Source organism: Doryrhamphus excisus, linkage group LG5 (assembly GCF_037039965.1).
Source record: "Doryrhamphus excisus strain RoL-2023G ecotype Guam linkage group LG5, RoL_Dexc_Guam_v1.1, whole genome shotgun sequence".
In the NCBI taxonomy this organism is placed as follows: Eukaryota; Metazoa; Chordata; class Actinopteri; order Syngnathiformes; family Syngnathidae; genus Doryrhamphus; species Doryrhamphus excisus.
In genome coordinates this window covers 3,008,400-3,025,334 of record NC_136361.1, presented here as the reverse complement: position 1 = coordinate 3,025,334, position 16,935 = coordinate 3,008,400, and the positions used below count along the sequence as shown (strand labels likewise).

General features: G+C 41.9%; 1 protein-coding gene across 3 annotated transcripts in view; it reads right to left on the bottom strand.

Moving 5' to 3' along the window:
- Positions 1-6,109: 6,109 nt before the first annotated feature.
- The window catches only part of sema5a (sema domain, seven thrombospondin repeats (type 1 and type 1-like), transmembrane domain (TM) and short cytoplasmic domain, (semaphorin) 5A), a 158,531-nt gene continuing 147,705 nt past the window's right edge, over positions 6,110-16,935 (bottom strand). For 2 of the 3 annotated variants that reach the window (XM_078790583.1, XM_078790584.1), the window contains 5 exons: positions 16,224-16,394; positions 15,908-16,063; positions 14,119-14,163; positions 12,049-12,260; positions 6,110-7,039 (listed from right to left, as the gene is read on the bottom strand). In XM_078790583.1, the coding sequence (XP_078646709.1) occupies positions 6,920-7,039; positions 12,049-12,260; positions 14,119-14,163; positions 15,908-16,063; positions 16,224-16,394 (704 nt within the window). In that variant the 3' untranslated portion in view covers positions 6,110-6,919. Of the gene's footprint in view, positions 7,040-9,339; positions 9,646-12,048; positions 12,261-14,118; positions 14,164-15,907; positions 16,064-16,223; positions 16,395-16,935 lie in introns of all 3 variants that reach the window. The other variant, XR_013627373.1, reaches the window with a different exon arrangement.

The window sequence follows — 16,935 nt, the reverse complement described above, 5'->3', positions numbered from 1 at the left end:
TCATACAAGTTTCATATTTCTAGCGTGTGTATGTCTTATTCTCTTACGTCAACTATAGTGGATAATACAAATGTAATGGTGACTATAGGGGTGTTATTTCATGTCTAAAGGGCTCTAATGTTAAAAACCATGTTTGGTTACAGTTACAGCTCCCACGTCCACAGCCAACTGATGGATAGTGTGCAGGGCTTTTTTGTAAGATGTGTAGCAAAGCCTATTTTTTTTCACTTTCGTACAAAGCTGCCCTCCGTAAAGCGGTGTAACGTATACATCATGTCACTTGGGGAGTGCCTCAAAACTGAGGGAGATGAAAGCGAGGGAGATGATACATTTTTCTCACGTTTGGTGCTCATAAACAGTCTCCAGGGACACATTTTACTGTCACACCGCCATTACAAAGTCAACTTGCATCATTGGGGACCTTTAAATCAAAGTCACGAGGAATAAACAAGATGAAAAAACATAACTATAACATAATATGTGTTGGATAGATTTTTTTTCCCATGATGAATGATGCGGATTTTGGAGTGATTTAGCACCAGAGCTCCCTCCAGGCCACGTTATAATGAATAGCTTGTTAAAATCTGATTAAAGCAACACAACCGCACTTTGATGGAGGCTGCCGCACCTGATAGTACCTTTTATGGGTCTTGACTGGGCCCTCGTGGTGACAGAGCTTTTCTGTTCTTCCCGGGTGCGGATATGGAAGCAGCTGGGCACTGTGGGAAGAATCCAAGGCCTGTGAGGCTAATTGGACGGCGGCGATATCCGCCGTCGTCTTTTGCTTGGCACCTAAATAGCCGCTTTGATTGAGGTGAAGTGTTACGGAGGGGCTGATAAGCTTCAACGGGGTCTTGGCATCCCGTCGGGGACTTTCTTGGCTTCCTGCAACGCCGGACGGACACCTGGGATTCCAGATGTCTCGGGGTGGAATCGGGCGGCGGCATCTCTCAGGGCTGGCGCTGACATTCATCCTTCTTCGGCCTGGCACCGCTAGAGCCTGCAGCGGCGTGCCAGCTTCCTATCGACCCGCATATATCAGTCCGAGTGAGCCCTCCTGGATGTCGGGACAAAGCAAGGACAGATCAGGGATTTGGGGCAGGATGACAACAGAGGAGCTTTGCCCAAAGTTAAAACTACTAACGCAAAGTCGGCATCATACATACTTTATTATTCCTTGAAGATATCATTAAAAATAACGACTCACGATCAAGCACATAGTCCAGGTTAATGATGCATATGTACTTTGGCGGGCGGCACGGTGGACGAGTGGTTAGCGAGGAGACCAGGGTTCAATTCCACCCTCAGCCGTCTCTGTGCGGGTACTCCGGTTTCCAACCACATTCCAAAAACATGCTAGGTTAATTAGCGACTCCAAATTGTCCATAGGTATGAATGTGAGTGTGAATGGTTGTTTGTCTATATGTGCCCTGTGATTGGCTGGCCACCAGTCCAGGGTGTACCCCGCCTCTCGCCCGAAGGCAGCTGGGATAGGCTCCAGCATGCCCTCGATCCTCGTGAGGATAAGTGGTAGAAAATGAATGATTCAGTTGGCTGCACGGTGGACGAGTGGCCACACAGCTAGGAGACCTGGGTTCGATTCCACCCTCGGGCATCTCTGTGTAGAGTTTGCATGTTCTCCCCGTGCATGCGTGGGTTTTCTACGGGTCCTCTGGTTTCCTCCCACATTCCATGCTAGGTTAATTAGCAACTCCAAATTGTCCATAGGTATGAATGTGAGTGTGAATGGTTGTTTGTCTATATGTGCCCTGTGATTGGCTGGCCACCAGTCCAGGGTGTACACCGCCTCTCGCCTGAAGACAGCGGGGATAGGCTCTAGCACGCCCTCGATCCTCGTGAGGAAAACCGGTAGAAAATGAACGAATGAATGAGTTCTCCTATTTTGTGTGGAAGTGGTAACTTTTTAGCTTATTTTGTCTTTCCCCACCCTCGGCCATCTCTGTGTGGAGTTTGCATGTTCTCCCCGTGCATGCGTGGGTTTTCTCCGGGTACTCCGGTTTCCTCCCACATTCCAAAAACATGCTAGGTTAGCTGGCGACCAGTCCAGGGTTGGGATAGCTGGGATAGGCTCCAGCATCCCCCGCGACCCTCGTGAGGAAAAAGCGGTAGAAAATGAATGAATGTACTTAGGCATGCATGTTTACCTGTGATGGGAATTTTGGCTTCTTTGAAGGGAGACGGTTCTTTGGGTTTGGTTCCCAAATGGCTCCTCAGATTGTTGTTTAAATTCATTTGGTTTTTTTTGTTCACTATTCACAGCAAAACAACACAGCATCAACAAAATATTAGTGTCTCAGCCCCCGTTTCCTGCCACTGTTTTAACAGAAAAACAGACCCGATAACAATGCAGACCCGTCCTCTCCAAAAGTCAGATCGTTAGCGAATCACCCACCGCTCATGCACATCCACAAATGAAAAGTGGCCAAGTCGTAGTCATCATAAGAATCACCAAAGCGTCCGTCGTGTTTGAATGCGACAGGACAGTTGACAGTCACTCACCTTGTTTGCCAGCCAGGATGATAATTAACTTAGCTCCTTAACGCCTCCTCTCGTGTTTGGAGAGGCCTGCGAATGAATCCATTTCACAAAGTCAAGAGTAGACGGAAATTGAGCTCGGGAGGCTCAGCACATTAGACTGGACTGTTTGTGGATCAATATTGACATCAGAGGAGATATACTGTACGCCAATATATGTATGATGCATGAGAGGACTTCATTGGATACTGTTGGGTTTTTTCACATGTCCAAGACTTTAAAAGCAGCGTCAGCAGTATTGATATTTGATTTGTTCAATTCCAGATATTGGAGAAGATCAATGGCGTTCATGACGCTAAGTGACGAGGTGATTGGCAGGAAGTACAATTAATATATTGACCCCAACAAAAGAATGTAGGAAAAGTAACAACATAAAACGACCGACCAGCCTTATATTTGAGGCATAGAGATTCATACACACCAACAAGTGGCACCAAGAAAGCGAGTTCGAGCTTTTCTTCCTGTCACTCACAACAATCAAAATGGTCCTATATTTGGGGTTGTATTATATTCAGGGTTGTCTCATCGTTGGGGTTCTTTTATTGAGGGTTGTCTTATATGCAGGGCCGTCTTATATTTGGGGTGACATCATATTCAGAGTTGTCTTATATTGAGGGGTGTCTTATATTTGGCATTGCATTATATTCTAAATAAGCTTATATTTGTGGTTCTTTTATTGAGGGCTGTCTTATATTTGGGGTGACATCATATTCAGAGTTGTCTTATATTGAGGGGTGTCTTATATTTGGCATTGCATTATATTCTAAATAAGCTTATATTTGTGGTTCTTTTATTGAGGGCTGTCTTATATCCAGGGCTGTCTTATATTTGGGTTAATATCATATTCAGGGTTGTCTCATATTTGGGATTTCTTTATTGAGGGTTACCTTACATGCGGGGCCACCTTATATTTGTGGTTCTCTTATTGAGGGTTGTCGTATACTTGGGGTCATCTTATATTCGGGGTTGTCTTAAGGCAGTTATATATGGGGTCATATCATATTCAGGGTTGTCTTATAGTTGGGAGTGGTCTGATAGTGGTATTCAGTGTTGTCTTCTATTTGGTGTTGTCTTACATTCAAGGCAGTTTTATAATCAGCATTGTCTTATATTCAGGGTTGGATTATATTGAGGGTTGTCTTATACTTGGGAGGTCCTATTTTCAGGTTTGTCTTACTTATGGGGTTGTCTTACATGTGGGGCCATCTTATATTTGTGGTTCTGTTATTGAGGGGTGTCTTATACTTGGGGTCATCTTATATTTGGGGTTGTCTTATAGTTGGGAGTGGTCTGGAGTGGTATTCAATGTTGTCTTCTATTTGAGGTTGTCTTATATTCGGGGCGGTCCTATAATCAGGGTTGTCTTATATTCAAGGTTGGTTGTCTTATACTTGGGATGTCTTATATTCAGGTTTGATTTTACTTATGGGGTTGTCTTATATTTGGGGTTATATCATATTTCAGGGTTGTGTTATATTAAGGGTCGTCTTATATTCTTATAAGTCAGTGTGTTACATGAGCTACCAGGACAAACATGCAACATCAGTTCATGCAACATCAATGATTCGTCAAAGTGTCAAGTGGAGGTAACATGTCATTTAGTGAAGTAACACTAATAGAGACGCTCCAACACACACTGACCCTCTGCTGTGTTGCTAAGAATGAAGTCAAGGTAAGGAGATTGATTCCGTGGAGCCGGATGGAGATAGTCTGACCAGGCTAAGAGCGTTATGATTAATGACACCCCTTCCATTACCCTCTGCACATGGACGGGATGTCAGGTTGAAGGTTGATGGAAAACATAGCTGTGTGGGGTATTACACAGCATCGTACACGGTCAGGGTGGAGACCTCGGAAAGCCCACCGCTGTTTCTCCTCTTTCCTCCTTTGCCCGCATTTGGATCCTTCAGGTGCATACAACTTCCTGGTCCATTACACTCCCAAATTATTTAGTTTTGCACTGTTGCATTTTAAATGCATTAAGGCAGGGGGGTCCTAAGTTTTTCCAGCAAGGGCCACATAGTGAAAAATTAAAGGTTCAATAAAAGTTACAAATATTTCAAGAAAATATTGCATCCAATTTTTCAACTTTATGCCACAAATGGCCTCCAAGCCGCAGTTTGGGCACCCCTGCATTAAGTACACTTGCACAAGATTCATTCATTCATTTTCTACCGCTTTTCCTCACAAGGGTCGCGGGGGTGCTGGAGCCTATCCCAGCTGTCTTTGGGCGAGAGGCGGGGTACACCCTGGACTGGTGGCCAGCCAATCACAGGGCACATATAGACAAACAACCATTCACACTCACATTCATACCTATGGACAATTTGGAGTCGCTAATTAACCTAGCATGTTTTTGGAATGTGGGAGGAAACCGGAGTACCCGGAGAAAATGGCCGAGGGTGGAATTGAACGCTGGTCTCCTAGCTGTGAGGTCTGTGTCCTAATCATAACATAACATCATAACATTCCTTATTTAGGATTGGAATACTTTCATAGCATAGAAAACCATTTGACAACCCTCTTAATACGATTTTCAACATTAGAGCCCTCTAGACATAAAATAACACCCCTATAGCCACTTTACAATCAGATTGAAGCAATTGGACCAATATTCATTCATTCATTTTCTACCGCTTATCCTCACAAGGATTGTGGGGGGTGCTGGAGCCTATCCCAGCTTGAATGCTAATAATGCTAATGCTAATAATAATAATTTTTGTTGTATTTTCATTCATTCATTCATTCTGCTGGAGCCTATCCCAGCTGTCTTTGGGCAAGAGGCGGGGTACACCCTGGACTGGTGGCCAGCCAATCACAGGGCACATACAGACAAACAACCATTCACACTCACATTCATACCTATGGACAATTTGAAGTCGCTAATTAACCTAGCATGTTTTTGGAATGTGGTTGGAAACCGGAGTACCCGGAGAAAACCCACACATGCACGGGGAGAACATGCAAACTCCACAGAGAGATGGCCGAGGGTGGAATTGAACCCTGGTCTCCTAGCTGTGAGGTCTGTGTGCTAACCACTCGCCATACTCGCCCTTATGAAATCATAACATTCCTTATTTAGGATTGGAATACTTTCATAGCATAGAAAACCATTTGACAACCCTCTTAATACGATTTTCAACATTAGAGCCCTCTAGACATAAAATAGCACCCCTATAGCCACTTTATAATCAGATTGAAGCAATTGGACCAATATTCATTCATTCATTTTCTACCGCTTATCCTCACAAGGGTTGTGGGGGGTGCTGGAGCCTATCCCAGCTTGAATGCTAATAATGCTAATGCTAATAATATTTTTTTTTAGCGACAATTTGGAGTCGCTAATTAACCTAGCATGTTTTTGGAATGTGGTTGGAAACCGGAGTACCCGGAGAAAACCCACGCACGCACGTGGAATTGAACCCCGGTCTCTTAGCTGCGAGGTTCTGCGCGCTAACCACTTGCACAAGATGATTTTGTTCAATAAAACAACATGAATTGTGCCATTCTAGAACCTTTTAGTCCACATTATAGCACCCCGACAAGCGCAATGTGTACGAAGCAGCGTTTAATTTAAGCACAGTGACACAAGCAGACATGTAAAAAGAGTTAGTGGCAACTCAATAACCTAATATTTGGTTATGCACGTTGAATTAATATTTCCTCGAAATCTTGCGGGTGGCTGGCTGGCGCTCCACTCGGCGAGGCGAGGATGTTTGCTACAGTCAATTCGCTTCATTCACATCCTGCTCCCACAGATACAAAGACAAAAAAATAGCAACCACTATTATCTTTACATTTGTTTTTTTTTTTTGTTTTTTTTTACAAAAAATATAAAAAGTACCGTGATGGGACTGAATTGATACAGGCTGATATGCGTACTGCATTTCATTTTCAGAATACACTGAAGACACTGAATTAAAATATTTTTTTTTTGCAATCCCTTTTTGAAAAAAGAAACAAGTGGCTGGCTTGAAATATCTACATCCTAACTCCTGTCAATCAAAAAAAAAAAAAAAAAAAAAAGCATGGAATGCCATCATGCAAACTGAAAGATGTCATGGATGGGAGTCATGCAACTGCAGCTCCTTCAGACGAGTCATCGGACAGTTCCCAAACTTCCCGTCCCAAACTTCATATTTTTCCACGTACTCCTTTCCGAGTGTACCGCAAGGCACCTGAGAGAGTGGGCCGCTCTGTTGGCATGACGACCAGTGTTTTGTTTTTCCGCTGCCAAGAGTCTCAGAGCGAGGCTGCCCCACGCGTGGTGTCACGAATCTCCATACGAAAAAAACAAAACACACCAGAAGGATTCAAGTCAAGACGGGACGGCGAAGGAGGTTTTGGTTTGGCAGAATCGGTCTTAATAGTCGTCGTAGGTGTTGAGGTCGGTGAAGTATGCGTTGGTGTAGGTCTTCCCGGCCAGTTGCGGGTTGAAGTACTTCTTGCGTTCCTCCAGAATCAGATTGTTTTTGTTGAAGGCCTGCGGGCGGAAAGCAGATGGGAGGAGTTGAGTGTCTGTTTGATTCCAACTGAGCATCTCAAACGGGAAGGGAAAAAAAAACAGAAGTATGACGGCCGCACTGAAGACAGAAGATAAGACTAATGTCCTATGATCATCATCCAGGTCCTCCCGGCGGATCCTGAGGCGTTCCCAGAACAGTTTAGAGACAGTCTCTGGGTCTTCCCTGAGGCCTCCTCCACCCTGACCAGATGCCCAAGGCACCTAAAACTCCTCCACTTGGGGCAGGTTCTCATCCCTGACTTGGACTTGGTGCGAACCGATCCACTATACAATCATTCATTCATTTGCTTATCCTCACGAGAGTCAGGGGGTGCTGGAGCCTATCCCAGCTGTCTTCGGGCGAGAGGCGGGGTACACCCTGGACTGGTCCACTATACAATCACTGTACAATCATTCATTCATTTTCTACCGCTTATCCTCACGAGAGTCGCGGAGGGTGCTGGAGCCTATTCCAGCTGTCTTCGGGCGAGAGGTGGGGTACACCCTGGACTGGTCAACTATACAATCATTCATTCCTTTTTACCGCTTGTCCTCATGAGAGTCGCGGGGGGTGCTGGAGCCTATCCCAGCTGTCTTCGAGCACGAGGCGGGGGCCACCCTGGACTGGTCCGCTATAAAATCACTGTACAATCATTCATTCATTTTCTACCGCTTATCCTCACGAGACTCGCGGGGGTGCTGGAGCCTATCCCAGCTGTCTTCGGGCGAGAGGTGGGGTACACCCTGGACTGGTGGCCAGCCGTAAAGCCTGCACGTCTGACTCATGGTGTCATCTTACAAACAACATTTACCTCATCACACAGCAACTTAACACCCAAAAGGTACCATTAATTCATTAATTTTCTCCCGCTTATCCTCACGAGGGTCGCGGGGGGTGCTGGAGCCTATCCCAGCTGTCTTCGGGCGAGAGGCGGGGTACACCCTGGACTGGTCCACTATACAATCATTCATTCATTTTTTACCGCTTGTCCTCATGAGAGTCGCGGGGGTGCTGGAGCCTATCCCAGCTGTCTTTGGGCGAGAGGCGGGGGACACCCTGGACTGGTGGCCAGCCGTGAGGCCTGCACGTCTGACTCATGGTGTCATCTTACAAACAACATTTACCTCATCACACAGCAACTTAACACCCAAAAGGTACCATTAATTCATTAATTTTCTCCCGCTTATCCTCACGAGGGTCGCGGGGGGTGCTGGAGCCTATCCCAGCTGTCTAAGGGTGACAGGCGGGGTACACCCTGGACTGGTGGCCAGCCAATCACAGGGCACATATAGACAAACAACCATTCACACTCACATTCATACCTATGGACAATTTGGAGTCGCTCATTAACCTAGTATGTTTTTGATATGTGGGAGGAAACCGGAGTACCCGGAGAAAACCCATGCATGCACGGGATGGAATCGTCGGGATGGAAAGGTCTGCACGCTAACCACTCAACCACCGTGCAGCCCCACTATATTACCATTTTATTCCGACTGTACTTCTTTCTCTCTTCAGCGTGGCCTTCATACTTCTCGAGTAAAGAGTACACTCATTAAAATAAAAAATAAAAACAAGCAACTAAAATGTATGAAATATGAAATGAAACATCCATTAAAAAAAAAAGCGAGGTCATTCAAAATCAGGTTGAAAAGAAGACAAGGCCTCAACCAGGCTGAATTATCTCCATGATTCCCCACCTCCGTCATCTCTAAAGCCATCACTAGTTTCTCAGGTATCCCATCAAAACCTTGTAATGAATCACTTTTTTTTGGGGGGGGGGGGGGGGGGTGTACGCTTCATGCTGCCGCTTCCCCACATATGGACGACTTGACACTAATGGGGAACGATGGAGCCAATTAAAAAAAAACTAATTTATTTGGCTCCTTCTTTCCTGTGATGTGATTTACACACAAAGTAATCAACACGGAGGAGGTCCCTGCAGACGTGACGGCTGCATCTCGACTTTCGCAACCCCGAAAGGAGGTGTGAAAGGAGCTGCTCCTATGAAATGGAAAGTGACAACATAAAGCAGCGTATAGGTTTCTCCTTTGAGACGTTGCACAAGACGACCCTGCGGTATGCTGCATTCACGCTAATGATTTTTCTTTAGAGATGAACGGAGAGGCGTTTAAAAACAGCATCACAACTTAAAGCACAAAGACAAACAAAAATATGACAAACCGGTACCGACAAACATGGAAAAAAGCATGCAAGATTGCTTCGACACAAGCTGGGAACAAAGAAGTGGGAAGCTAAGACGAGTCAGTATTCCAACCTGTCAAGCACAGGAAGTGCCACAGGAAGTGGAAGGGGCACGGTGGTGTTGGTGGCGGTGGTTTTGGTGGGTGGGTGTGGGGTGAGGGTTCAAGTAGTAGTAGCAGTGGCGGTGTTTTTGGGTCGGAGAGTTGCCGGGTAAGTGTGGGTGGGTGGGGGAAGAGGGGGGGGGTCAAGAGGCGGGATGTTGTCGAGAGGTCAGAGGTTAGTAGAAAATCTCCAGTCCCCGCATGGACACCCCCATGTGAGCAGAGACTGGCTGGTGCATGGCGGGCTCGTCCAGGGGCAACAGAATGGAAACGTCGGGCTGCAAGGAGCAGAGGAAGAAGTAGAAAACGATTCTTTATCGTGAATAAAAATCTGTGGTCTTCTCATGTTCTCCCATATGTCTGGAGGCTACCTGGTGTGCTAACATATAATGTTCCATCATGATATGTTCTAATAGAACACTACAGTATGAGTACAAGTCCTCCACATGCTTATCACCTAATTCAAATAGACTCGGGTGTTTGGGCATGCGAGTCTGCCCTTTGTTGTTTTTGTCCCTCGCATGTGACGAACATTTCAGCATCATTATAGAAGCCGTCTGTCAACTTGCACCCCCCCACTCCATAAATCCCATTATCCAACATTAATACCTTTAAAAAAATTCTATAATATAATTGTATCAAATAACAAATCTAATAGAACACTATAGTATGAATACAAGTCCTCCACATGCTTATCACCTTATTCAAATAGACTTGGGTGTCTGGGCATGCGAGTCTGCCCTTTGTTGTTTTTATCCCTTGCATGTGACAAACATTTCAGCATAATTATAGAAGCTGTCTGTCAACTTGCACCCCCCCCATAAATCCCATTATCCAACATTAATAGTGACACACAGTTCATTTCATGAGTAAGAAACCTTTAAAAAAAATTTCTATAATATAATTGTATCAAATAACAGACTAAAAAGGCTTTAGTCTCGTCATATTTAATGGCTGAACCCATATAGGCATAATACGCCCTGGCTAAATATGTCTTCATCCATAGCTTTCTTGTTCTTGTTGCATTTTTTTTGTGTGTGGTGGCCCATCGGTATTAATATCCCACCTGTCTGAGACGGAGCTAAGTGAATTATGCTCCTGACTCTAATGGCGTGACAGATGAACGTTCCTGACACCTTCATGCCTTGATGCAATTACACTCAAGAGAGGTTTGTGCTCAGCCAAAGGATTTGTTCTCCCTTTGCAGAGCTGCTGGCTATTTACTTCATTTTTATAAATCCTCTTATGATATCATCCGCAACTTATCTGAGCATCGCTGCGCAACTAAAGGTAAATAATCAAACAGGAAGATTAAAAGGACAGATAAGAGGAAGACAAAATGGAGCGTTTACAATGTCCGCCGACTGATATCACATGATCAGTTCGAACGCTGCTCTTGAACAAGTCAAAATATCAATATAGTGACATGATAATAGGTGGTATGGTGATCGTATTATTTTGATATTTGACATTTTGGAAAAGCCCATGTAGATATGCTAGGATGTTTGATAGAATTAAATTAAAGAAAAAAAACCAGAAATTGTTATGCTCCTAAAATATGTTGTCATAATGTTACAATTTTTTACATATATAATAATATAATAATATAATAATATAATAATATAATAATATAATAATATAATAATATAATAATATAATAATATAATAATATAATAATATTATAATATAATAATAATAATAATAATATAATAATATAATAATATAATAATACAATAATATAATAAAGGATGTTGGATAGAATTAAAGAAAAAAACGGAAAATATGTTGTCATAATGTTACAATTTTTAAATATATAAAATATAATATAAAATATAATATAAAATATAATAATATAATAATATAGGATGTTGATAGAATAAAAAAAACGGAAATTGTTATGCTCCTAAAATATGTTGTCATAATGTTTAAATATATAAAATATAATAATAATAATAATAATAAAATAATAATATAATAATATAAATATAAAATTTTTGTACTTTATTCCCCTAAAATAACTACTTTGTCAATTTTTCTTGTTGTTTTTATTAGTTTCCTTGTTTAATATAAATTTTTAAATGTGCCAATGGAAGGTAAAAATACAGCCGTGGGCTGCAAATGGCCCCTGGGCTGCACTTTGGACACCAATGAATGACACAGTCAACAACTGATGACGGAGCCGACTTCTGGTTTCTATTTTGTTTTGTGATGAAAATACCTAATAACGCAGTTTGCGTCGTACGGTAAAAAAAATGGAAAACGTGCGCGAGCCTTCGGGAGCTGAACTTGAAAGGAGCCCAACGCCGGGGACGAATCAGGACAGTCGAGTCCTGCTAAAGTTCAGCAGCAGACTCGCGAGTTGGATGCGGTGATACCACACAGAACGTGTCATAGCAGGAGACGTCCAAGACGCAGCATGTGCTACCCCGACGGCCGAGAGGCACATGAATATATTATGAGGAAGCAGAAGCACGAGCGCCGACATAGAACAAAGTCACACAGTGAGACGTCGACACAAGAGGAATGTACGCACACCTGTCGATCTGTTACAAGGCTGCAGGGGTGTCGGCACGCGGCGGGTGTGTTAGAGTGACAGTCAAGAGTCATGCAGCAGGAGGCGCATTTAATCAGACGCTTGATCATCAGGTCAGTAAAAGCCAGACGAAAATGTCAGCACAGACCTTGATGGCCTCCACCGTGTCGTATTTGTCCAGCTTGTTGATGTGGTTGGTGATGCTGGTGTTGAGCGGCGCAGCGGAGATGGGGTGGATGACGGTGGCGTCGTGCGCCTGCTGCTGGTAGCGCTGGCAGTACGAGTAGACCAGCAGGGTGACCAGGCATCCCAGGATGGAGCTGCTAAGACCCACGGCGATCATGTGGAAGAGGTTGAAGTCTGAAAAATGTTACATTTTTGTCAGCATTATTTATACAATGTTGTTTGTGTATACACAAACACATACACACACAAAAGGAAAGGAACTACAATCCATTCTTCAGACTCTGTCTATAGTAGCCTACCCTAAATGAACTTCGATCCATTCTTTAGAATCTGTCTATAGTGACCAACTCTAAAATGAACTATAATCCATTCTTCAGAATCTGCCTATAGAGCCCAACTCTGAAGGAATTTCGATCCATTCTTTAGAATCTGTCTATAGTGACCAACTCTAAGATGGACTACAATCCATTCTTCAGAATCTGTCTACTGTGCCAAAATCTAAAGGAACTAAGATCCATTCTTTAGAATCTGTCTATAGTGACCAACTTTAAGATGAACTTCAATCCATTCTTTAGAATCTGTCCATAGTGACCATCTCTAAGATGAACTTCAATCCATTCTTTAGAATCTGTCTATAGTGACCAACTTTAAGATGAACTTCAATCCATTCTTTAGAATCTGTCCATAGTGACCAACTCTAAGATGAACTATAATCCATTCTTTACAATCTACCTATAGTGCCCAACTCTAAAGGAACTACGATCCATTCTTCAGAATCTTTCCATAGTGGCCAACTTTAAAGGAAGTACGATCCATTGTTTGGAATCTGTGTATAGTGGCTAACTCTAAAATGAACTACAAGTACAATCCATTGTTCATAATCCGTCTATAGTGGCCAACTCCATTACTACAAACTATTCTTCAGAATCCGTCTATAGTGGCCAACTCCATTACGACAAACCATTCTTCAGAATCTGTCTATAGTGGCCAACTCTATAAACAGTACAATCCATTGTTTAGAATCTGTGTATAGTGGCCAACTCTAAAAGGAACTACAATCCATTCTTCATAATCTGTCTATAGTGGCCAACTCTGTAAACAGTACAATCCATTGTTCAGAATCTGTCTACAGTGGCCAACTCTGTAAACAGTACGATCCATTGTTCATAATCCGTCTATAGTGGCCAACTCCATTACGACAAACCATTCTTCAGAATCTGTCTATAGTGGCCAACTCTATAAACAGTACAATCCATTGTTTAGAATCTGTGTATAGTGGCCAACTCTAAAAGGAACTACAATCCATTCTTCATAATCTGTCTATAGTGGCCAACTCTGTAAACAGTACAATCCATTGTTCAGAATCTGTCTACAGTGGCCAACTCTGTAAACAGTACGATCCATTGTTCATAATCTGTGTATAGTGGTCAACTCTAAAAGGAACTACAATCCATTGTTCAGAATCTGTCTATAGTGGCCAACTCTAAAGAGATTGCATTGCAAATGCCTCAACGAGTTTGTTACTGGGACTGCTTGGCCATATGAAAACCTTCCCAGTATTATTTGACTTGTGGCAATAATTTTCAACCAAAACAAAACCTCCAAGGTGTCCAACCCCGCGGTTCCACCGTATTAAGACAACATTATAAACGATATGTATTCCTGGAGCACCTGCAGTGGCTTGTGAGCTTCTTATCAAGTGGAGTACTTCCACCAACACTCCAGCAGCTGTTGCAGCAGCAGAACATGCCAAAAAGACATTTTATTGATCCACTCAAACTGTGTCCGTGTTGCTTTATTTTTATTTTAGCACGGACCGGAGCGCTTGAATTTTTAAGCACTGCTGCAGTACGCCACACTGGACGGTGAAAGGCACCGAAATTCCGACTCGTGCAGGATATCATCGCATCAGCATTTTCCTGCGCTGTTTTTTTTTTTTTTTTACTTTACATCGGGATTTATACATGCAGTTAAGCAGAATTGGAAATGAATGCAGCACATGTAGTCTCTCTCATACACACACATTTATTACCTCCGCAGCGCCTCTCCTCCTGACTGGAGCGTGCGATGGAGACTTCTGGTAAAAGGGGAGGGCAAAGAAATCAGAATTACGCCCCAGAACCAACACAAGCCCGCCCCTGCTGGCGTGACAAATTGTACCCCCGATGGCGAGCGCTGAGAAAAAAAGCCACTTTCAGTACGATAAAGGATTTCGGTGAAAAACGGAGCCGTGGCACCTGGAGTGGTTTATGAAAAGTATAGGCTCTCATTAGCGGAAATGAAGTACAAGGCATTTTTAATGAACCTTAATGGACTACCCTTCCCATTAAAGCGGATTGATGATCAATGGAAATGGCTAATTCTATTACGGTATTATATCCCTGCTAATTAATACGGAATACTTAGGAATCTCTTTGTTTACTCTTGTGATGAATTGAAGTGCCAGACAATACATTTTTTAACAGTTGCATTATTCACAGTTTATGAATAATATGTTTATTCTTGCTTCGGTGATGCCGTTGTTGAAGAAATCAATGCAAACGGGTGGGGGTGGGGGTGGGGGGGTCGTCACACATTACATCCTGCCAATAGCAATATGGCCAAGCGCAAATACAGTACAGTCATCCTTCGCCATGTCAAATTTCACCCTGTTTCAAAGTTGAAAATGTGTATTTTTGCAGAAATTAATAATTTTCATGCATTAAAAATCAACATGATATGTCATGATGAGTCTTATTTATGTCGTAAATTGTTATTGGTTATGGTCTCTGTGCCCCCGCCCCGCTTTTACTCATGTTTTAACTGTATAATACAAATACTATTATATTATTATTATTATATATAATAAAAATTATAACAATAACATATATTATATTATATAATAATTATTATATATAATAATTATTATATATAATAAAATAATGTTGTATTTTAACGTATTTTTACTCTTTACTCTGTTTACTTGTTTTTATTCAACTAAATTTTTCTGTAAAGTGTCCATACAAATAAAATGTATTATTATTGTTATTAGTTTATTAATAATAATAATAATAATTATTATTATTTTATTATTATTAATAATAATTATTATTATTTTAATAATAATTATTATTATTATTATATTAATAATAATAATAATTATTATTTTAATAATAATAATAATACATTTTATGATTATTATTTTATTAATAATAATAATAATTATTATTTTAATAATAATAATAATAATAATAATACATTTTATGATTATTATTTTATTAATAATAATAATTATTATTATTTTAATAATAATAATAATTATTTTAATAATAAAACAATAAAAAAACAATAACAATAATAATAATAGTAATAATAATAATAAAATAATACATTTTATTTGTATGGAAAAATTTAGTTGAATAAAAACAAGTAAACAGAGTAAAGATACGTTAAAATACAACATTCATTTGTTGTATTATTATTATTATTATTATTATTTTTATTATATTGGGTAATAGGAGTGTTAGTTCATGTCGAAAGGGCTCTAATCACATGAAGAAACATTTACAAGGTCCTAAACAGATTTTGCTCTAACTACAATATATACATTATATATTCCAATATATATTCCATTCATAAACACGGAACCAATTAATTGCGGTAAATGAGGGATGGATGAGGATATATTTATATTTATACACAGGCTTTCCATTTTTAGCACTACTTGCACGTCTAGACAAGCTGATATTAGAAATACGCATCATCCAATCGTATGCAGAAGTCCTTCAAAACTATGGACATGATTGGTTGAGGCATCACTCAACGAGATGAAGTACGAGTACCTGGTATCAGGTTGGAGTCAGGCGGGCACGGCCTGCTCTCGCTGCTGTTTCCCGAGCACTGGTTGCCGGTGGGAAACAGGACATCACAGTGACGGACACGCAACTGGGCGCCCCTGGAGTCACACCGGGACCACTGAGACCAGCTGGACCAGCTCTCTGGAAAGAGAAATGACAGTAAATCCCCCGGCTTGCCGAGTGTTTGTTTGTGTGGGTCCTTCATAGATTATCCATGCATGACTGAAGTCCGGGGGGGCCTGCAATGAAAAAATCAGCAAAGAAACCTTTGATGGATGTGTGTGTGTGTGTGTGTGTGTACCTGGACAGGCTTGAGTGTTGCATAGTGCCTCCTCGGTGTGCAAGCCAAGGCAGATGTCACCTCCGTAAGCGGGCGGGGGGTTACTGCAAGTTCGAGTCCTCATGTAGTGTCCTCCTCCGCACGTCACGGAGCACTTGGACCATGAAGACCAGCAGGACCAGCTGCCATCCACTAAAGCCAGCAGGGGGACAAAGGTGAGACCAGTTCACTCGATTATGCAGATGATTGCCCTTTTTGACAGGAGTCCAACTTTCAGAAGACGACGACTCTAATGTGGTCGCTCCACAATGTTGTATGCAAGGCTGGTATCATATTTGAACTGTTGTCAACCACAACAGCAACAATAAGACAACCATATTTTTTCCTGACATTTATCTTTGTAGTATGCTCCAATGTGATCGCTCCACAACGTTGTGTGAAAATAATACTATTGATCACCCGGTGGGAGCACAAACTGAGACACATGACCAACCGAAGGAGGTCTTACTGGCTACCACTGGGATGCTAAAAACAAAATTCCTGCATGCTAGTAAATGTTAATACATTCTCGCTCCACAATGTTGTGTGAAAAACTTGCATCATTATTGAACCACAACAGCACCAATATGACAATATGACATCTGACATTTATCTTTCTAGAACTATGCTCCAATGTGATCGCTCCACAACGTTGTGTGAAAATAATACTATTGATCACCCGGTAGCAACACAA